The following is a 22749-nucleotide window of genomic DNA, read 5'->3' as shown; positions in this document are numbered from 1 at the left end:
GAAAATGGGCCGGCAGCGTCCCCCGCTGCGGATCCTAAAGAACGCACACGCAGCTCCCGAGGGTCAGGCCTTCCTGATGAGGGGTTCGGCTGAGGCCCTGAGCTGGAGCTGTGGAGGGGAAGATGGGGAGTTGCTGCCATGCACACTGTGCTCAGGAGCTGTGGGGAAACTGAGGCATGGAGCTGAATACTGAGGGACTGGAATGTGGTACAGCCACAGCCACAGGCGAACGGGGTGGGTGGCGGGACTTTCTGTGGGCGCTGACAGGGCGGGTCTGCCGGAGCTCCCCTTTACGTCTGCTCGGAATAAAACCACTTCATGCCAAAAACATTCGTTACCACAGCCTGGCTCTGCATCCAAGAGTCCATAACCCAGCCCCCTCCTCCCTCAGACCCGGGAGTCCATAACCCAGCCCCTCCTCCCTCAGACCCGGGAGTCCAGGCCCCCAGTCCCCTTCTACCTCAGACGGGATCAGGCCCCCAGCCCGGGAAAGCCCAGCGCTGGGTTCCTGCAGCACCTTTGCCTCTGGGCAGGACTCTGAGTCGGGAAACCCGGCCTCTGGAAGCCTTGGCGTGGTGAGGATTCTCCACGCCCCGCTGCATGCCCCACCACAGCGCATCAAGGAACCTGAGCAGAAGCGACGTGTTTATTCTCAGGGTCGCGGGTGCGGGGGCTCAGAGGCCTGGCCAGGGTTGGGGCTGGGGCTGGAGTTGGGTCTAGTTTCAGGCTCCAGGCTGTTGGGCTCAAGGCTGGGCTTGGGCTTAGGATTGGGGCTGGGCTCAGGGTCCGGGCTGGCGTCCTCCTCCGGGTCTTCATCCCAGGGGAAGGTCGGCATCCCCCGCATCTGCTTGCGGTAGACACGATCGAAGGCTTCGCTCTGGGCCACCGTGAAGTGGTTCTTCCAGTCGCCGCAGACCCCTGGAGGGGAGGGCGCGCCAGGGGGTGAGAAGCCTCTGGGGAGCACCGTGCCCCTACCTCCAACATTCCAGCACCCTCTTTACCCCTCCCGGCCTTTGGCGAGGTGTTCCCTTTGCCAGAAACACCATCCTCCCCACCCTCCACATTGCTCCCTTTGTGTCCTATGGTGGCAGAGTCTTGGCCTGTCACCTGGCACCGTTCTCACCTCCACCCTCACTGCCTCTGCTACTGCAGGCTTCCTGTCAGTCCTCCCCTTTATCCCGGACCCTTTAAGTCTCTGCCTAGAACCTCTGTCTCCAACCCCGAATTCCTGCCCACCTTACAGCTTGTGTCACCTCCTCTGCGACCAGTCCCAAACCTCCCCTGCTAGAACAAGGCCTCCTGTCTCAATGCCCCCACAACACTCCGTGCTGCAGCCATTACTGCTGGGACATGAAAGGGACACCCTTCTGCAGGCACTGTGCTCAGGGCTGGCAACCAATTTGCGGACTGGCGCAGCACGCAAGCCTCAGCAACCCTCCAACCCTCAGTTTTCTATTTTTTTTTTTTTCTTTTTGAGATGGCGTCTCGCTCTGTCGCCCAGGCTGGAGTACAGTGGTGTGATCACGGCTCACTGCAACCTCCTATTCAAGCGATTCTCCTGCCTCAGCCTCCCGAGTAACTGGGATTACAGGCGTGCACCACCACACCCGGCTAATTTTTATATTTTTAGTAGAGATGGCGTTTAACCATGTTGACCAGGCTGGTCTCAAACTCCTGACCTCAGGTGCTCCACCTGCCTCGGCCTCCCAAAGCGCTGGGATTACAGGCATGAACCACTGCACCCAGTCCAAGCCTCAGTTTTCTCACTGTGGGGCTATCACCAGGGCATCACCCCTCACCTGGAAACCTGGGGCTGATAGGATTCAGGGATTCTGCTGTGGCAGCAGAATCGCTTGAACCCGGGAGGCGGAGGTTGCAGTGAGCCGAGATCGCGCCACTGCGCTCCAGCCTGGGTGACAGAGACTCTGTCTCAAAAAAAAAAAAAAAGAAAGAAGAAGATGCTTCTCTGGTGGCTTGGCAGATGGAGGAAGAGGCCATGAGCCTCGGAATGCAGGTGGGTCAACAACTGAGAAGGTGAGGCAAGAGATTCTCCCCTAGAGCCTTCAGAAGAAATATGTCCTTTTTAACACCTTGAGCTTAGCCCAGGGAGACAGACCTTAGCCCAACTCCTGACCTCCAGAAATGTTAAGAAAGTACATGCAGCCAGGCGCGGTGGCTCACACCTGTAATCTCAGCACTTTGGGAGGCTGAGGCAGGAGGATTGCTTGAGCCCAGGACTTTGAGACCAGCCTGGGCAATATAGCAAGACCCCTGTCCTTATTAAAAACATATTTAAAAAAACAGGGGCCGGGCACCGTGGCTCACACCTGTAATCCCAGCACTTTGGGAAGCTGAGGCGGGCAGATCACTCGAGGTCAGGAGTTCAAGAGCAGCCTGGCCAACATGGTGAAACCCCCTCTCTACTAAAAATACAAAAATTAGCCAGGCATGGTGGCGCATGCCTATAATCCCAGCTGCTCAGGAGGCTGAGGCAGGAGAATCGCTTGAACCCAGGAGGTGGAGGTTGCAGTGAGCTGAGATTGAGCCACTGCACTCCAGCCTTGGGGACAGAGCGAGACTCCATCTCAAAAAAAAAAAAAAAAAAAAAAGAAAAGAAAAAAAAAGCCGGGCGTGGTGGCTCACACTTGTAATCCCAGCACATTGGGAGGCTGAGATGGGTGGATCACAAGGTCAGGAGATTGAGACCATCCTGACCAACATGGTGAAACCCCGTCTCTACTAAAAATATAAAAATTAACCAGATGTGGTTTCGGGTGCCTGTAGTCCCAGCTACTCAAGGAGGCTGAGGAAGGAGAATCGCTTGAACCGGGGAGGCGGAGGTCGCAGTGAGCCGAGATTGCGCCACTGCAACCTCCAGCCCGCCTGGGCAACAGAGTGAGACTCCATCTCAAAAAAAAAAAAAAAAAAAAAGAGTAAACGTGTGTCGTTTTGAGCCATGGAGTTTGCGGTGTTCGTTACAGCAGGAAGAGGAAACAACTGCGCTGCCGCCTGCACCCCATAACCCAAAGTTTGAGTATTTCTGCCGTGAACATGGCCGTGGAGGGGGATTTGTGAAGATTCTAGATCTCCTCTCTCGGGCAGACCTGGCGTTGGCAGTACTCCTGGACGTTTTGCTCTCATTGGGAGTTCTCTGGGTGGGGACGCCTCGGGTGGCTGGCACGTGTGCCAAGCCAGTGCTAAGCCCTGTGCGTGATCAACCCTGGGGCCACAGTGACCCTGTTCACCCAATGTTACAACTGGGTGAGAAACTGAGGCCCAGAGAGGTTAAGTAACTCTCCCAGGTCACACAGCCAGGCAGTGGCCTAGTGGGCTCCGAACCCCAAAGCCCCCGCACCTTTCCGGAGGAAGGCCCCGCGATGGTGGTCCAGCAGGCTGGGAGGCAGCAGTGTGTAGTTGGACATGGTGTTGGCCTTCATGGCGCCGAAGGTCGAGTGTGCCACGACGGAGCCCAGTGCCTCCTTGCCCAGCGGACGGCCCAGGAACCCGCAGATGCGCTGCACGGAGCCCTGTAAGTCCTGCAGGCAGGGGAGACGGGTCAGCAGAGGGAGGGCACTTGGCCAAGGAAGGAGCATGGAACCTGGGGTCTGCACGTCTGGGTCCTAACCCAGGGCTGCCTGAGGGACGCTGCCTCTTTGCCTCAGTTTCCCCAGCTCCAAGCTGAGGGGTTGGGCTATATTGCCTCTAAGGGTTTTTGCAGTTTCTGTCTTTGGACGGTTCTCTAGGTGGGAGGGAATAGGTGGGCTTGGGGCAGAGGTCACAGCAGGGTCAGAGGTCAGAGCATCACCTTATCCGGAATCACCTTCCTTTGGTTAGAGACAGGCATTGGCTGGTCTACATCTCAAACCTGCTCCTCCCCCAGCTCCCAGTGCAGGATCCCATCCACCTAGGAGCCTGGCCTCCCTCTCTGGGTACCCTTCACCCCCAAACTCTGTCCCGTCATCAGACCTGTCCCTTCCCACCTGCCTCCCCTTGCCATGTCCCCTCCTCTGTGCCCTTGTAGCCTAGCACTGCTCAGGCCTCATCCTCTCCTTCCTGGACCCATGCCCCAGACTGCTGCTCTATAACCTCCCTGCCTCCAGTCTTCATCCCCCTCCAGCTCATCCCCCACACCCAAACTGACCCTGCTCCTCACTGGCTCCCAACTCTTCTGTGGCTCCCGAGTGCCCTGGGACAGAGTCCCAGACCCAGACCCAGACCCAGACCCAGCTTTCAAGCACAGAAGTGGGGCGGGTGCAGTGGCTCACGCCTGTAATCCTAGCACTTTGGGAGGCTGAGACGGGCGGATCACTTGAGGTCGGGAGTTGGAGACCAGTCTGGCCAACATGGTGAAACCACATCTCTACTAAAAATACAAAAGTTAGCCGGGCATGGTGGCAAGCACCTGTAATCCAGGTGCTCGGGAGGCTGAGGCAGGAGAATCATTTGAACTGGGAGGTGGAGGTTGCAGTGAGCTGAGATTTCACCACTGTACTCCAACCTGGGTGGCAGAGCGAGACTCCATCTCAAAAAAAAAAAAAAAAAAAAAGAGCAGATGTGGTCTGGTCTCAGCTCTTCCAATACCTGTCCCACCCTCTCCTTCTGGGACTCACCATTCCCCACACATTCCTCCCTCCAGGCCTTGGCACGGGGCTTCCAGAAGGGCCACTGCCATGGCTGCAGCTCAAATATCACCTTCCTTACTGAGTGTCTAGTATGTACCAAGCTCTGATCCAAGCCCCCCATACATTTGTGCCGATCCCACCATCAGCTTTGCAAGGGAAATGTCATTATCTCAATTGGTAAAGAGAGGCCCAGAGAGGGAGAGACACTTGTCCAAGGTCACACAGCCAGAGAGGAGCTCAGGTTCCTGGAGCCCTTAGTCCTCCCCTTTGCCCCTCTGCTTTTTTTTTTTAGACGGAGTTTCACCCTTTTTGTCCAGGCTGGAGTGCAATGGTGCAATCTCGGATCACCACAACCTCCACCTCCTGGGTTCCAGTGATTCTCCTGCCTCAGCCTCTTGAGTAGCTGGGATTGCAGGCGTGCGCCACCATGCCTGGCTAATTCTGTATTTTTAGTAGAGACAGGGTTTCTCCATGTTGGTCAGGGTAGTCTCAAACTCCCGAGCTCAGGTGATCTGCCAACCTCGGCCTCCCAGAGTGCTGGGATTACGAGACTGTGTCTCTCTCTGTCGCCCAGGCTGGAGTGCAGTGGCGTGATCTCAGCTCACTGCAACCTCCACCTCCTGGGTTCCAGTGATTCTCCTGCCTCAGCCTCCAAAGTAGCTGGGATTATAGGCATGTGCCACCATGCCCGGCTAATTTTTGTATTTTTAGTAGAGACAGGGTTTCACCACGTTGGCCAGGTTGATCTCAAACTCCTGACCTCAAGTGATCCAGCTGCCTCGGCCTCCCAAAGTGCTGGGATTACAGGCATGAGCCACCGTGCCCGGCCATCGCTGCCTTTTGATACGTAGCGCCCAGCACGGTCAGCCCTCTGGTCAGCTCCGCCAACCCCACGGCTCCTATTTTCCAGGTCATTCCTGGTTTCATAACCTTCCATCTCTTTATCTTCTTGAACCACTGACGTGTCCCAGAAATTTTAACATGTGGGCGGCACCTCACACCCAGGAGCAGCCCAGAAGCTGTTAGGCTCTGTGGCCCAGTTCTGGGTTTGGAGAAGAAAGCTTGCTGGAAAAGAGGGGGAGGAGTAGTACCAACACCTTTTCTGGAGCTTTCCATTAAAAGAAAGTTACCAGGGTGGAAAAAAATAACCACGGAGTCTGCAGGCAAGAGCCATATGCCTTGGGCAAGTTATCAACCCTCTCTGAAATTACAAACCTCCAGTTTCCTCATCGATAAAATAGGAATAATAACAACATTTGGGAAAACCGTATAAAATTACCTTTTTTTTTCCTGGAGACAGAGTCTTGCTCTATAACCCAGCTAGAGTGCAATGGTGTGATCTCGGCTCACTGCAACCTCCAGCTCCCGGGTTCAAGCGATTCTCCTGCCTCAGCCTCCCGAGTAGCTGGGACTACAGGTGCCCGCACCATGGCCGGCTAATTTTTTTGTATTTTTAGTAGAGATAGGGTTTCACCATGTTGGCCAGGCTGGTCTCGAACTCCTGAGCTCAGGTGATCTGCCCACCTTGGCCTCCCAAAGTGCTGGGATTACAGGCATGAGCCACCATGTCCAGCCAAAATTACCGTCTTAAGATAAACACTGGTTGGCGGGGCAACAAAAGCGAAACTCTGTCTCAAAACTGAATACATTAATTAAATTAAATAAATACAAATAAATAAAGACTGGTTGAATACAGACATTTCATGTGGTTCAATCTTTTTTCTTTCTATTTTTTGGAACAAGGTCTTGCTCTGTCGCCCAGGCTGGAGTGCAGTGGTGCGATCTCAGCTCACCACAACCTCCGCCTTCTGGGTTCAAGTCATTCTCCTGCCTCAGCCTCCTGAGTAGCCGGGACTACAGGCATGTGCCACTGTGCCCAGCTAATTTTTGTATTTTTAGTAGAGATGTGGTTTCACCATGTTGGCCAGGCTGGTCTCGAACTCCTAACCTCAAGTGATCCACCTGCTTTGGGCTCCCAAAGTGCTGGGATTACAGGTGTGAGCTACCACACCTGGCCCTCTCTCTCTCTTTTGAGACAGGATTTTGAGGTGTTGCCCAGGCTGTACAGTGGCACCATCATAGCTCATGGTGGCCTCAACCTCTTGGGCTCAAGGGGTCCGCCCGCCTCAGGTTCTCAAAGCATTGGGATTACAGGTGTGAGCCACTGCATCCGGCCAACCCTCCTGTGTTAAATCTCGCCCCTGCCCATTCCTTGTCTTCCTTCCCACTTGCCTTTGCTCCTTAGCTCCTCTGCCCCGCTAGCTCGCTGTGTGGTTTAGGGATTTTGTCTGTGGTCCTTGCTCACAGGCTCAGGGCCTCTGTTCTGTTCCTGCAGTATCCCCAGAGGCTGGCGCATTGCATGGGGAAGCGGAGGGGTCCTGAGACCCTCGGGAAGGGGAGAGAGTGGGGTGTGAGCAGAGGGCATCGGGCGGGGGATGCTGCGCCTGGCGGAGTTGGGGGCTCACCTGTTGCAGCTCCTCGTAGGTGATAAATAGGAAGTTATCTTTGCCCTGCATCCGAAGCCAGCCCTTAATGTGGTCGAACCAGGAGCCAAACTGCACTGTGGGCAGAGGGACAAGTTGGGTGAGGGCCAAGTGACAGGGTCCCCCCAGCCCCACTGGGGCTCATGGGTCTAACTAGCTGTGCCCCACAAACCCCCAGGTCCAGCCCCCAGAGCCCCCACATCTCCACCAAGTTCGGGGGCTCTTCCAACCTGCTTCTCCCCTGGTTGCCCGTCTTGGGGTGCTCTTGTCCATCTGTCCATCCAGTCCCCCTCCGCGCACCTGGATTTCCCTCCAAAGCCAGGGTCTCTGACAGCAGCAGATAAAGGAACACGTGGCCAAAGGGCGCTGCCTGTCTTAGTACCTGGGGCCTGTGTCCTCCTGTTTCCTTATCTCTCCTTGTCTCTCTCTGACTCTGTCTCTCTTTCTGCATTTACTTCCTTACCTCCTTTTTAATTTTTTAATTTCTATTTATTTATTTATTTTGAGATGGAGTCTCACTTTGTCGCCCAGGCTGGAGTGCAGTGGCACCATCTCGGCTCACTGCAAGCTCTGCCTCCTGGGTTCACACCATTCTCCTACCTCAGCCTCCCGAGTAGCTGGGACTACAGGCGCCTGCCACACCCGGCTAATTTTTTGTATTTTTAGTAGAGATGGTTTCACCGTGTTAGCCAGGATGGTCTCGATCTCCTGACCTTGTGATCCGCCCACCTCGGCATCCCAAAGTGCTGGGATTACAGGCATGAGCCACCGCGTCCAGGCTATTTTTTATTTTTTACTTATTTATTAATTTAATTTTTTTGAGACAGGGTCTCACTCTGTTGCCCAGGCTGGAGTGCAAGAGCATGCAATAGCGTGATCTCTGCTCACTGCCACCTCCCCCATGGGCTCAAGTGATCCTCCCACCTCAGCCTCCTGAGTAGCTGGAATTACAGGCGTATGCCACAATGCTTGGCTAATTTTTGTATTTTTAATAGAAATGGGGTTTCACCACATTGGCCAGGCTGGTCTTGAACTCCTGAGTGCAAGTGATCTGCCTGCCTTGGTCTGCCAAAGTGCGGCATTACAGGCGTGAGCCACTGTGCTGGGCCCCTGTCTCTTTTTTGTTGCCCTCTCTCTCAGTCTTTCTGTATCTGAGTGTCTTTCTGTCTCTGTCTCCTCTGTCCCTTGCTTGTCCTGCATCTCTCGGTCTCTTGGTCTCTCTCCCTCCGTCTCTTCTTCTCTTGGTTGCCTGCTCTCTGTCTCCATTGCTCCTTTTGATGCCCTGTGTCTCTGCCTCTCTCCCTTTCTTACCCCTCCTCTGTCCCTCCTCTGCCCATCAGGGTCCTCTGGGGCTCCTCCCCACCCCTCCTGCCTGGCTTTGCCCTGTCCTCACCTTCGCCTTTGAGGAAGTCCCTCAGGAACTGGTCGGGCGTGCCTGGATCCTTTAACTGCCCGGCAATCTTGGAGTAATGATAGAGGGAGACCACGACGTCCCGGGGGTTGCGGCCCATGTAGATCACCTGCGTGCGGATGATGAGAGGGGAGAAGGCGTCAGACGCAGGCGGGACCCCAGTCCCTAAGGCCTCCTGCCCTGGAGACCCCTCTCTTCTGACCCTGAAGCACAAAGGACTAAGGGCAGAATTTTTTTTTTTTTTTTTTTTGAGATGAAGTTTTGCTCTGTCACCCAGGCTGGAGTGCAGTGGCACGATCTGGGCTCACTGCAAGCTCCGCCTCCTGGGTTCAGGCCATTATCCTGCCTCAGCCTCCGGAATAGCTGGGACTACAGGTGCCCGCCACCACGCCCAGCTAATGTTTTGTATTTTTAGGAGAGACGGGGTTTCACTGCGTTAGCCAGGATGGTCTCAATCTCCTGACCCGGTAATCTGCCCGTCTCGGCCTCCCAAAGTGCTGGGATTACAGGCGTGAGCCACCGCGCCCGGCCTTTTTTTTTTTTTTTTTTTTTTTGATACAGAGTCTGACTCTGTTTTGCCCAGGCTGGAGTGCAGTGGTGCCATCTCAGCTCATTGCAACCTCTGGCTCCTGGGTTCAGGAGATTCTCCTGCCTCAGCCTCCTGAGTAGCTGGGATTACAGGAGCGTGCCACCACACCCGGATAATTTTTGTATTTTTAATACAGATGGGCTTTTACCATGTTGGTTACTCACAGGGTGAGGAACCCCTTGAGGACAGGCGGGGTCTTACTCGTTCCTAGAGCCTTAACCCAGAGCCCCACACACAGGAGGCTGTAGAAATTGCTTGAGGGGATGACGAAGGCATGAAGGGAAGGAGGCTGAGAAAGAATACTTGGCCAGCCGCGGTGGCTTACGTCTGTAATCCCAGCACTTTGGGAGGCCGAGGCAGGCGGATCACTTGACCCCAGGAGTTCGAGATCAGCCTGGACAACATAACGAGACCCCCATTCTACAAAGAATACAAAAATTAGCTGAGTGTGGTGGTGCGTGCCCATGGTCCCAGCTACTCGGGAGGGTAAGGCAGGAGGATCACTCGAGCCCAGGAGGTTGAGGCTGCAGTGAGCTGTGATCATGCCACTGCATTTCAGCCTACATGACAGAACAAGACCCTGCCTCAAAAACAAACAAACAAACAAAAAAACCCAAAAAAAACAAACAAAAAAACACCCCCCGATCCACCAAAAACTAAATGAAAACAGACTTAGAGAAACGTGGCTTCTGGTGTGAGGCCTTGTAATGACGTTGGGGCTCTCCAGGGCTCCCTCCTGATTCCTGTGCTATAGAGGATTCCTTTCTGCCCAGGGAAAGGCCTGGCCCTTGGCCCTAGGTCCTGAGATACTTCCTAATGCCTTGGAATTTTTTGTTTGTTTTTTTAGATGGAGTCTCGCTTTGTCTCCCAGGCTGGAGTGCAGTGGCACGATCTCAGCTCACTGCAACCTCTGCCTCCCAGGTTCAAGTGATTCTCCTGCCTCAACCTCCCAAGTACCTGGGGCTACAGGTGGGTGCCACCACGCCTGGCTAATTTTTGTATTTTTAGTAGAGACGGGTTTTCGCCATGTTGGCTAGGCTGGTCTTGAACTCCTGACCTCAAGTGATCCATCCGCCTCGGCCTCCGAAAGTGCTGGGATTACAGGCATGAGCCACCGTGCCCAGCCTAGTCTTATTTTTTAGAAACAAGGTCTTGTCAGCCGGGCGCTGTGGGTGGGCATGGTGGTGGGTGCCTGTAATCCCAGCTATTTGGGAGGCTGAGGCAGGAGAATTGCTTGAACCCTGGAGGCAGAGGTTGCAGTGAGCCGAGATCGTGCCATTGCACTCCAGCCTGGGCAAGAAGAGGGAAACTCCGTCTCAAAAAAAACAAAACAAAACAAAACAAAAAAACACACACACACGAAAGAAACAGGGTCTTGTTCTGTCCTTGAGGCTGGAGTGCCTGTGGCACAATCATGGCTCACTGCAGCCTCAAATTCCCAGGCTCAAGTGATTCTCCCACCTCAGCCTCCCAAGTAGTTGGGACTACAGGTGCATGCCACTCCATGTAACTAATTCTTAATTTTTTTTGTAGAGATGGGTGTTACTAAGTTGTCCAGCTGGTCTTGGATTCCTGGGCTCAATCAACTGCCCACCTTGGCCTCTGAAAGTGCTGGGATTTCAGGCGTGAGCTACCGCGCCCAGCCCCCTTGCCTGATTTCCAAGTTTGCTTTCATTGTAATTGACTGTAACCAGGGAGTCCAGCAGCTTTGCTGAACACTATGAGTTTTGCTAAGTTGTTGAGCCTGAGGGTGGTCTTGGGGACTTCCCGATTGCAGTCCCCCTCTCTGCTCTGACCAAGCTCAATTCCTTGGCCATATCACCCAGTCCTGGGGCTTCGATTAATTACAGAATATATGTGCCACGGAATTGCAAATGGACGTGTCAGCCGAGGTCTCTCCCCTGAGATCCCGATGGGTGCATTTCTGTGCCCACCAGCAGCCACCGCTGGACGTGGGATGGGCCGCAGCAGAGCCCGTGTCTTCCCCCGCCGCCTGCTCCCCTCCCTCCTCCCCTTCCCAGTTGCCCAATCCTGACAGTTGCTTCCGCCGAAACCTTGGAGTCACCCTTGACTCATCCCTTTCTCTCACACCCACATCCAGTCTGTCAGCAAATCCTCCTGGTCTCGCCTTCAAAATACCTCCGTGACCGCCACCCTGGTCCAGCCACCTTCCCCTCCCCTGGACCCCGGCCAGCGCCGCCTCTCTGGCTTCCCGGCTTCTGCTCTCTCAACAGTTGGTCCCCATCTGGCCGCCAGAGGGCGCCGGTGAAGCCTAAGCCCGCTCGGGCTCCTCCTCCGCTCCGATCCCTGCTGCGCTGCCGCGTCACTGGGTCACAGCTCAAGTCCTCGCTGGGCCCACGCGGCCCTGCACATTTTGGCCCCTGTTGCCCCCGACCTCGACCTCAACTCCACTCCTCTCCCCACTTGCTCACTTGGCTCCGACCACACCGCTCTCCTTCTTGCACCTCAGATACACCCACCTCGGGACCTTTGCACCTGCTTTTCCCTCTTGCCTGAAATGCTCTTCCTCTGGAGACCTCTGTGGCTCCTACCATCGCCTCCCGGGTTTTTACTCACTGGGCGCCCCCTTGACCTCCTTTTATAATTGCAGCCCCACACTCACCCCTAACTCTATCTCCAGCCCTCCCCCCCCAGTGTAAATTTATCCCATCAGACATTTTATATATTATATTGTATTATATTCTTATATATTATATATTAAATATATTATATAAATATTAAATATACAAATATTAAATATAAAGTATATTGTAATACTATTATATTATGACATGTAATATTTTTTATATATATATATTTTTTGAGACAGAGTTTCACTCCCATTGCCTAGGCTGGAGTGCAATGGCGCAATCTCAGCTCACCGCAACTTCCGCCTCCCAGGTTCAAGTGATTCTCCCGAGTAGCTGGGATTGCAGGCGTGCGCCACCACGCCCAGGTAATTTTGTATTTTTAGTAGAGACAGGGTTTCACCATGTTGGCCAGGCTGGTATTGAACTCCTGGCCTCAGGTGGTCTGCCTGCCTCTGCCTCCCAAAGTGCTTGGATTACAGCGTGAGCCACCGCGCCAGCACCGGCTTTTTTTTTTTTTTTTTTTTTTTTTTTTTTTTTTTTGTAGGCTAGAGTGCAGTAATGTGATCTCAGCTTAGTGCAGCCTTGACCTCCTGGGCTCAAGTGATCCTCCCACCTCAGCATCCCAAGTAGCTGGGACTACAAGGGTGTGCCACCACGCCTGACTGATTTTTAAAATTTCTTGTAGTGATGTGGTCTCACTATGTTGCCCAAGTTGGTCTCAAACTCCTGGCCCAAAGTGATCCTCCTGCCTCAGCCTCCCAAAGTGCTGGGACTACAGGTGTGAGCCATCACTCCCTGCCAAAGGGCAGGCATTTCTGTGTGTATATTGATCACTGTGCTAGGCATTTCTGTGTGTATATTGACCACTGCACTAGAGCAAAGACAGGCACATAGTAGGTGCTTAACAAATAGGTGCTGAATGAATCAATGTGTTATGCTCCGTCTCCCTGTCACCCCACACACCCATGCATCCCCTCCCAACTGACGCACACCCCTCCTCCCAACCTTGGCCTTGGAGCTGAAGAAGGCCTTGGTGAAGATATGGATGGGAAGATGGGAGCTCATGAGGCGAGGGCTGTACTGGTCCGGGAGGCTGAAGGCACCCACGATGGTCTCACACCAGGGTGCCCGCTCCCAGATGGGCACGGAGCGGATCCAGGACGGATCCCCGTCCTTCAGGATTAAGCAGATGATCTCGATCATCCAGGTCGTGCCTGTTGGGAGAAATCGAGCAGATTATTTGGGTGCGGGAGGGCTGAAGAGGGAGGATATCATCAGAATAATCACAACAGCATTTATTGAGCAATTTGCCTTTTTTTTTTTTTTTTTCAAGCAGAGTCTTACTCTGTCGTCCAGGCTGGAGCGCAGTGGTGCGATCTTGGCTCACTGCAACCTCCGTCTCCCAGGCTCAAGCGATTCTCCTGCCTCAGCCTCTCGAGTAGCTGGGATTACAAGCACCCACCACCACACCTGGCTAATTTTGTATTTTTAGTAGAGACGAGGTCTCCCCATGTTGGCCAGGCTGGTCTCGAACTCCTGACCTCAGATGATCTGTCCCCCACCCCCCTCGGCCTCCCAAAGTACTGGGATTACAGGTGTGAGCCATCGCACCCAGCCTGACAGCATTTATTGAGCAATTTACCACGTATTTTATCACACTGATTCCTTACAGCTGGCGGAGAAGGCAGGGTTGCTTAACCTCATTTTCAGAGCTGGAAACTGAGCCTCACAGAAACCATGTCGCTCGTCCAAGGGGACAGTGCTAGGAAAGTGGTGCAGGGCAGAGACTGGCGAGCCGTCCACCCAACCCCATTTCAGTTTTCTGCTGGGAATATGGCGTGATGACCTTTTCTCTTCTCCCCTGCTGCTACGTGTGGGGCCAAGAGACTGGGTCTGGCCAAGGAAGTGTAGGTGGTGGTGATGTGATGTGTGGCTATTTCCAGGCCTGGCCCATAAACGCACACCATGTGACTCCCCACTCTCTGCTCCTGGATACAGAGACTCCAGAGGAGAATCTGGGACTCCCGGGGATGGCAGAGCCATAAGACGGAAGGAACCAAATGTCTGGGAAAGCATGGATTTCCCCACCGCTTCCTTCCACCCTTCCTACACCAACTAGAGTTTATAGGAACAAGAAACAAACTTGGGTTCAGCCACTGAAATTCTGAGGCTGATCTATTAGTACAGCCAGAATTGCTTTACTTATTTATTTTGGGATCAAATCTTGCTCTGTCGCCCAGGCTGGAGTGCAGTGGTGTGATCACAGCTCACTGCAGCCTCGAAATCCCAGGCTTAAGAGCCTTTGGAGTAGCTGAGACCACAGGTGCACGCAACCACACCTGGCTAATTTATTATTTTTATTTTTAGTAGACATAGGGTTCCACTGTGTTGCCCAGGCTGGTCTTGAACTCTTGGGCTCAGGCAATCCTCCTGCCTCAGTCTCCCGAGGTGCTGGGATCACAGGCACCATGTCCAGCAAGCACTGCGTTACTACATGGAGGAAGCTGTAATTGAACCCAGGTGTCCGGACATAAAAAATCTCTGTTCTTTTTACTTTTCACTGCCCACTTTTGAGTGTCACCTCCTTTTTTTTTTTTTTCTTTTTTTTTTCGAGATGGAGTTTCCCACTTGTTGCCCAAGCTGGAGTGCAATGGCATGATCTCGGCTCACTACAACCTCCACCTCCCGGTTTCAAGCGTTTCTCCTGCCTCAGCCTCTCCTGCCTCAGCCTCCCCAGCAGCTGGGATTACAGGCGTTCGCCACCACGCCTGGCTAATTTTTGGTATTTTTAGTAGAGACCAGATTTCACCATGTTAGCCAGGCTGGTCTTGAACTCCTGACCTCTGATGATCTGCCTGCCTTGGCCTTCCAAAGTGCTGGGATTACAGGCGTGAGCCACCACACCCGATCGAGGTTCACCTCTTTATTTCTGTGGGGAGCCACAGAATGTTACCTAGTGGAAAGGGACCTCATCAAGGAGCCAGTTCACAGTTTTGAATTTCAGGAGACCACAAGCTGTTCAGAAGAGGAAACAATTACGTTCACAATTACCTTCTGTTAGTATTCATTGCATTTAATTCTTTTTGAGACAGGATTCCTTTTGAGACAGGATTCCGCTCTGTGACTTGGGCTGCAGTACACTGTTGCAATCACAGCTTACTTCAGCTTCAGCCTCCAACTCCCAGGCCCAAGTGATCCTCCCACCTCAGCCTCTGGAGTAGCTAGACCACATGCACCCAGCTATTTTTTTTTTTTTTTTTTTGAGATGGAGTCTCACTCTGTTGCCCAGGCTGGAGAGTTCAGTGGCTCTATCTTGGCTCACTGCAATCTCGGCCTCCTGGGTTCAAGCAATTCTCCTGCCTCAGCCTCCCAAGTAGCTGGGACTAGAAGTGTGCCACTATGCCTGGCTAATTTTTGTATTTTTAGTAGAGATGGGGTTTTGCCATGTTGGCCTGGTTGGGCTCAAACTCCTGACCTCAGGTGATCCACCCGCCTTGGCCTTCCAAAGTGCTGGGATGACAGGCATGAGCCACCACACCTGGCCTGCGCCCAGCTAATTTTTTAAAATTTTTGTAGAGATGGGGTCTCACTGCGGTGCCCAGGCTGGTCTGGAGTTCCTGGCCTCTAGCCATCCTCCTGCCTCGGCCTCCCAAAGTGCTGGGATTACAGGCATAAGCCACCACATCCAATCCATTCACTGGCTTTCATTCTAACAACCACCCTGTACCAGTTATCAGTTTACAGGTTGGTGGCTCCAACTTCAGGCCTCTCTCCCGGTTTGTGATATTGGAGCTGGACCCTGTAAACATTTATCCTCTGCCAGCTAGCTCAGTGTTAAGCCTTGTCAGCAGAGGGCGCTGGAGGAACACTGAATGAGGATGGGGCTCTTCCTGATTCTTACCGGCTTCTCTTCCTCATTCTCACGGGCCCCTCTCAGCGGGATGTTGTGATGGACAGGGACCAGCCCTGCACTGGACACCCAGTGACGTTTACCCCTCCCCCTAGCAAATTTCAGTGGCTGGTTGCACCTCAATGAACTTCTCAGTCACCCAGTGGGCCATGGCCATACCTCTACAGTGAAACTCTAATCTTGGGTGGGGAGCGGTTTGGGCAGGCAAGTCCTTCTTCCCAATTTTTGTCTTCCTCGGGAGTTTGGCTTTAGCCCTAGAGGAAGTGGCTGCTCCCTAGTTTAGTTATTCCTATGTGTGGTGTTTTTGTTTGTTTGTTTGTTTATTTGAGATGGAGTCTTGCTCTGTTCCCAGGCTGGAGTGCAATGGTGCGATCTCAGCTCACTGCAACCTCCACCTCCTGGGTTCAAGCAGTTCTCCTGCCTCAGCCTCTCAAGTAGCTGGGATTACAGGTGCGCACTACCATGCCCTGCTAATTTTTGTATTTTTAGTAGAGACGGGGTTTCACCATGTTGGTAAGGATGACCTCGATCTCTTGACCTTGTGATCTGCCTGCCTCAGCCTCCCAAAGTGCTGGGATTACAGGCATGAGCCACCGTGCCTGGCCTTTTGTTTGTTTTTTGTTTGTTTGTTTGTTTGTTTGAGACAGTCTGGCTGTGTCGACCAGGCTGGAGTGCAGTGGTGCAATCTCGGCTCACTGCAACCTCCATCTCCTGGGTTCCAGTGATTCTCATGCCTCAGCTTCCCGAGTAGCTGGGACTACAGGTGTGCACCACCAGGCCCAGCTAATTTTTGTATTTTTAGTAGAGAGAGGGTTTTACCATGTTGGCCAGGCCGGTCTTGAACTCCTGACCTCAGGTGATCCGCCTGCCTTGGCCTACCAGAGTGCTGGGATTACAGGCATGAGCCACCACACTCAGTCGAATTTCCTTCCTTTTTAAGGCTGAATAATATTCCATTGTATGAGTATAGCATAATTTGTTTATCCATTCATTAATCAACGGACATTTGGATAGTTTCAGCTTTTGGTAATTGCAAATAATGTGGCTATGAACATTGGTGTACAAATATCTATTACAGTCCCCCCACCTAAAGTTTAGCTCTTTTGGGCATATTCCCAGAAGTGGAACTGCTGAGTTTCTATGGTAATTCTAGGTTTAATTTTTTGAGGAACTGCTAAACTGTTTTCCATAGCAGCTATACCATTCTACATGCTCACCAACAGTGCACAGGAGTTCCATTTTCTCAACATCCTTGCCACACTTGGTATTTTCTTCTATTCTGTTTTTTTTCTTTTCTTTTTTTCTCTTTTTTTGATATGGAGTTTCACTGTTGTTGCCCAGGCTGGAGTGCAATGGCGTGATCTCGGCTCACTGCAACCTCCACCTCCAGGGTTCAAGTGATTCTCCTGCCTCAGCCTCCTGAGTAGCTGGGACTACAGGCACCCGCCACCACGCCCAGCTAATTTTGTATTTTTAGTAGAGATGGGGTTTCTCCATGTTAGTCAGGCTGGTCTCGAACTCCTGACCTCAGGTGATCCACCTGCCTCAGCCTCCCAAAGTGCTGGGATTACAGGCATGAGCCACTGCGCCTGGACTATTCTGTTTTTTTTCTTAAAAAAAATTTTTTTTTTTTAATAGAGACAGGGTCTCACTATGTTGCCCAGGCTGATCTTGAAATCCTGGGCTCAAGTGATCCTCCCACTTCGGCCTCCCAGAGTGTTGGGATAATAGGTGCGAACCACTGCACCTGGCCACATGTTATTTTCTAAGTAATAGCCACCTAATGTGTGCAAATAATTCTCTCTCTCTCCCTCTCTCTCTCTTTGAGACAGAGTCTCACTCTGTCGCCCAGGCTGGAGTTCAGTAGCACAATCTCGGCTCACTGCAAGCTCCACCTCCCAGGTTCAAGTGATTATTGTCCCTTAAACTCCTAAGTAGCTGGGATTCCAGGTACACGCCACCATGCCCGGCTCAAGTTGTTGTTGTTGTTGTTTTTTTCTGAGTCAGGGTCTCGCTGTCTTCCCCAAGCTGGAGTGTTATGGCATAATCATGGCTCACTGCAGCCTCAACCTTCTAGGCTCAGGTGATTCTCCCACCTCAGCCTCCCAAGTAGCTGGGACTACAGGCATGCACCACCACACCTGGCTAATTTTATTTTTATTTTTTTGTAGAGATAGGATTTTGCCATGGTGCCCAGGCTGGTCTTGAACTCCTGGGCTTAAGCTATCCACTTGCCTTGGCCTCCCAAAGTGCTGGGATTACAGGCATGAGCCACTGTGCCCAACTGCAAATAATTCTTTTTTCATTTTATTTTGAGACAGGGTCTCGCCCTGTTGCCCAGGCTGGAGTGCATTGGTGCGATCTTGGCTCACTGCAACCTCTGCCTCCCCAGTTCAAGCGATTCTCATGCCTCAGCCTCCCGAGTAGTTGGGACCACGGGTGTGCGCCACCATGCCCAGCTAATTTTTGTATTTTTAGTAGATATGGGGTCATGTAGGCCAGGCTGGTCTCCTACTCCTGACCTCAAGTGATCCGCCTGCCTCGACCTCCCAAAAGTGCTGGGATTACAGGCTTGAACCACCCCGCCTGGCTTGGAGAACAAGTTTCCACAATTTCTATAGAGGAAAATGTAGCCATTATATATCAAAATTACAAATGTACCGACTCTGACCAAGCAATTCTATGTCCAGATATTTGTCCTAGAGATAAATGTATTCAATGCCAAGTACTGCATGTACAAGACATTGTGCATAAAATTTACATTGTATACACAGGCAAAAGATTGAACATTAATATCAATCAGTAGGAAACTGGTTAAGCAAGAACTATTGTATATCCTGTGTCTTGAAATACTATGGAACTGTTAAAAAAAAAAAAAAAAAAAAAACCAGAAAGTTATTTGTTTAAAGTTCCAAGATGGAACAATGAGAAAGAAAAACAAGCAAAATCCAGGCCGGGTGCAGTGGCTCACGCCTGTAATCCCAGTACTTTGGGAGGCTGAGGCGGGTGGATCACCTGAGGTTAGGAGTTTGAGACCAGCTGGCCAACATGGCAAAACCCCATCTCTACTAAAAATACAAAAATTAGCCAGGCATGGTGGCACGCACTTGTAATCCCAGCTACTCGGGAGGCTGAGGCAGGAGAATCGCTTGAATCCAGGAGGTAGAGGTTGCAGTGAGCCAAGATGGCACCACTACGCTCCAGCCTAGTCGACACAGTGAGACTTCATCTCAATAATAATAATAATAATAATAATAATAATAATAATAATAAAAAAACATACTCTGAGAAGACTCTGATAAGAAAATGGAAAGACAAGCCATTGATCGGGAGAAAACATTTGCAAAACAAGTATCTGATCAAGGATCTGTGCTCAGATCATATAAAGAACTCTCAAATCTCAATGATAAGAAAACAATCCAATTCAAAAGAGGAAAAATATGGCCGGGCACGGTGGCTCACGCCTGTAATCCCAGCACTTTGGGAGGCCGAGGAGGGCAGATCACTTGAGGTCAGGAGTTCAAGACCAGCCTGATCAATATGGTGAAACCCCGTCTCTACTAAAAAATACAAAAATTAGCCGGGTGTGGTGGTACATGCCTGTAGTACCAGCTACTCGGGAGCCTGAAGCAGGAGAATTGCTTGAACTCAGGAGGCAGAGGTTGCAGTGAGTCGAGATCATACTACTGCATTGCAGCCTGGGCGACAGAGCAAGATTCCATCTCCAAAAAAAAAAAAAAAAAAAAGGGAAAATATTTCAATAATTTGCCAAAGAATATATTTGTGAGCTTCAAGTCAGTGGCAAGTAACAGAACAAACAAACAGAAAGGAATATATATGATGGCTAATGAGCACACAAAAGATGCTCAAACACCATTAGCTGTTAGGGAAATGCAAATTAAAACCGCAGTGAAACACCAGTATGCACCTATCAAAATAGCTTTAGAAAAAAAACTGGCCAGGCACAGTGGCTCATGCCTGTAATCTCAGCACTTTGGGAGACTGAGGCAGGAAGATCGCTTGAACCCAGGCATTCGAGACCAACCAGAGACCCTTATTGCTACAAAAATTAGCTGGGTGTGGTGGTTGTTAGGGAGGCTGGGATGGGAAGATCGCTTGTGCCTGGGAGGTGGAGGTTGCAGTGAGCCATGATCTCGTCACTACACTTCAGCCTGGGCAACCGAGCAAGACCTTGTCTCCAGTAAATAAATAAATCCCGGTTGATGCTAATCACTGGAGAAGATGTGGGGCAACAGAGGGTCACCTGTTGCTGGGAAGAATGGAAAAAGCCCTTTGGGCTGGCACGGTGGCTCACGCCTGTAATCCCAGCACTTTGGGAGGCTGAGGCAGGCAGATCACCTGAGGTCAGGAGTTTGAGACCAGCCTGGCCAACATGGTGAAACCCCGTCTCTACTAAAAATTAGCTGGATGTGGTGGCAGGTGCCTGTAATTCCAGCTACTCAGGAGGCTGAGGTAGGAGAATCGCTTGAACCCGGAAGGTGGAAGTTGCAGTGAGCCGAGATTATACCACTGCAGTCCAGCCTGAGGGATAAGAGCTAGACTTCGTCGCAAAAAAAAAAAAAAAAAAAAAAAACTTGCGTGCAATGTTCATAGCAGCTTCACTCATAATAAGCCCAGAGAGGAAATAATCTAAATGCTTATCAACTGATGAATAAATAAAATATAGTTTATACATAACATAAAATATTATTGGACCATAAAAAAGAATGAAACTCTGACACATGCTACAATGTGGTTGAACCTTGACAATGTGATGCTCAGGAAGAAACCAGACACAAGAGGCCACATGGTGTAGATTCCATTTCCATGAAATGCCCAGAATAGACAAATCCATAGAAACAGAATGGAGATTGGTGGTTACCAGGGCCCGGGGGGAGGGGATGTGAGGATTGGGAGATGATGGTTTATAGGTCTAGAGTTTCTTGTTGGATGATGATAATGTTCTTTATTTTTTATTTATTTTTATTTTTGAGACAAGGTCTCGCTCTATCACTAAGGCTGGAGTGCAGTGGCACACTCTCGGCTCACTGCAACCTCCGTCTCCCGGGTTCCAAGTGATTCTCCTGCCTCAGCCTGTGGAGTACTGGGATTACAGGTGTGTGCCACCATGCCTGGCTAGTTGTCGTGTATTTTAGTAGAGACGGGGCTTCACCATGTTGGCCAGGCTAGTCTCGAACTCCTGACCTCAAGTGATCCACCCACCTTGGCCTCCAAACTGCTGGGATCGCAGGCATGAGCCACAGTGTCTGGCACACTCAGTGTTTTATTTTTGAGACAGAGTCTCTGCCACCCAGGCTGGAGTGCAGTGGGGTGAACACATCTCACTACAACCTCCACCTCCCAGGCTCAGGCGATCCTCCCACCTCAGACTCCCAAGTAGCTGGGACTACAGGCGTGCACTATGATGCCTGGCTAATTTTTGTATGTTTTGAAGAGAGGGGGTCTCGCCATGTTGGCCAGGCTGGCCTAGGCTCAAGAGATCCTCCTGCCTTGGCTTCCCAAAGTGTTGGGATTATGGGTGTGAGCCACTGTGCTCGGCTGAAAATATTCTAAAATTGATTGTGGTAATGGATGACCACATGCTATTGAACATGGCAAAGTCATTGAATTGTACCCTTTTTCTTTTTGTTAAGACAGGGTCTCACTCTGTTGCCCAGGCTGAAGTGCAGTGGTGTGATCACAGCTCACTGCAGCCTCAACCTCTCCAGCTAAAGTGATCCTCCTGCCTCAGCCTCCCGAGTAGCTGGGACTACAGGCGCACAGCACCATGCCTGGTTATTTTATTTTGTAGAGATGGGGTCTTGCTATGTTGCCCAGACTGGCCTTGAACTGTTGGCCTCAAGTGATCCTCCTACTTCAGCCTCCCAAAGTGTTGAGGTTACAGGCATGAGCCACTATGGCCCGCCTACCCTCTACTTTTCTTTACAGCATTTATTGCCACCAGTCATAGTGTCATATGGTTTTTTTCTTTTTTTTTTTTTTTTTTTTTTTTTTTTTTTTTTTTTTTTGAGACGGGGTCTCGCTCTGTCACCCAGGCTGGAGTGCAGTGGCCGGATCTCAGCTCACTGCAAGCTCCGCCTCCCGGGTTCACGCCATTCTCCTGCCTCAGCCTCCCGAGTAGCTGGGACTACAGGCGCCCGCCACCTCGCCCGGCTAGCTTTTTGTATTTTTTAGTAGAGACGGGGTTTCACCAGGTTAGCCAGGATGGTCTCGATCTCCTGACCTTGTGATCCACCCGTCTCGGCCTCCCAAAGTGCTGGGATTACAGGCTTGAGCCACCGTGGTTTTTTTCATAGTGTCATATTTTTATTTGTTGATTTATTCTCTGGGTTCCCCCACTACAATGTGAGCTTCATAAAGGCAGACATTTCAGTTTGTCTGGAGAGTTGCAGCTTTCTTTGTTCTTAGAACAGTGCAGGGCACATAATATGTGTTTAATAAATACTTGTTGGAGGAGGTGGGGAAGAGAGGAGAAAAAAGGGAAAGAAGAGTTTTTGTTATTTCCCTTCGGTCATTTAAATACTACTTATTGACTGGGCTCACACCTGTAATCCCAGCACTTTGGGAGGCCGAGGCAGACAGATCACGAGGTCAAGAGATAGAGACCATCCTGGCCAACATGGTGAAACTTCGTCTCTACTAAAAATACAAAAATTAGCTGGGCGTGGTGGCGCACGCCTGTAGTCCCAGATACTCGGGAGGCTGAGGCAAGAGGATCACTTGAACCCGGGAGTTGAGGCGGGAGGCGGAGGTGGCAGTGAGCTGAGATCACGCCACTGCACTCCAACCTGGGCAACAGAACAAGACTCTGTCTCAAAAAAAAAAAAAAAAAAAAAAAAATTCTGGGCTCGGTGGCTCCCGCCCGTAATCCCAACACTTTGGGAGGCTGAGGCTGGTGGATCATGAGGTCAGGAGTTCAAGACCAGCCTGACCAAGATGGTGAAACCCCGTCTCTACTAAAAATACAAAAAAAAAAAAAAAAAAAAAGTAGCCACAGGTGGTGGTGGGCACCTGTGATCCCAGCTACTCAGGAGGCTGAGGCAGAGAATTGCTTGAACCTGGGAGGCGGAGGTTTCAGTGAGCTGAGATCACGCCACTACACTCCAGCCTGGGCCACAGAGC

The 22749-nt window shown here is 51.5% G+C and overlaps 1 protein-coding gene across 2 annotated transcripts in view; it reads right to left on the bottom strand.

Moving 5' to 3' along the window:
* Positions 1–626: 626 nt before the first annotated feature.
* Positions 627–22749, bottom strand: part of LOC105478644 (sulfotransferase family 2B member 1) — a 46994-nt gene continuing 24871 nt past the window's right edge. Inside the window, exons 1-6 of one of the 2 annotated variants that reach the window (XM_011736157.3) lie at positions 13367–13583; positions 12702–12910; positions 8499–8625; positions 7088–7182; positions 3356–3536; positions 628–918 (exon numbers count right to left, since the gene is read on the bottom strand). In XM_011736157.3, the coding sequence (XP_011734459.2) occupies positions 653–918; positions 3356–3536; positions 7088–7182; positions 8499–8625; positions 12702–12910; positions 13367–13400 (912 nt within the window). In that variant the 5' untranslated portion in view covers positions 13401–13583 and the 3' untranslated portion in view covers positions 628–652. Of the gene's footprint in view, positions 919–3355; positions 3537–7087; positions 7183–8498; positions 8626–12701; positions 12911–13366; positions 13584–22749 lie in introns of those variants that run through there. The other variant, XM_011736158.2, reaches the window with a different exon arrangement.

Source organism: Macaca nemestrina, chromosome 20, assembly GCF_043159975.1.
Source record: "Macaca nemestrina isolate mMacNem1 chromosome 20, mMacNem.hap1, whole genome shotgun sequence".
NCBI classification, from domain to species: Eukaryota; Metazoa; Chordata; class Mammalia; order Primates; family Cercopithecidae; genus Macaca; species Macaca nemestrina.
Note: the sequence above shows the minus strand (reverse complement) of the source record. Positions and strands in the feature narration are given on the sequence as shown.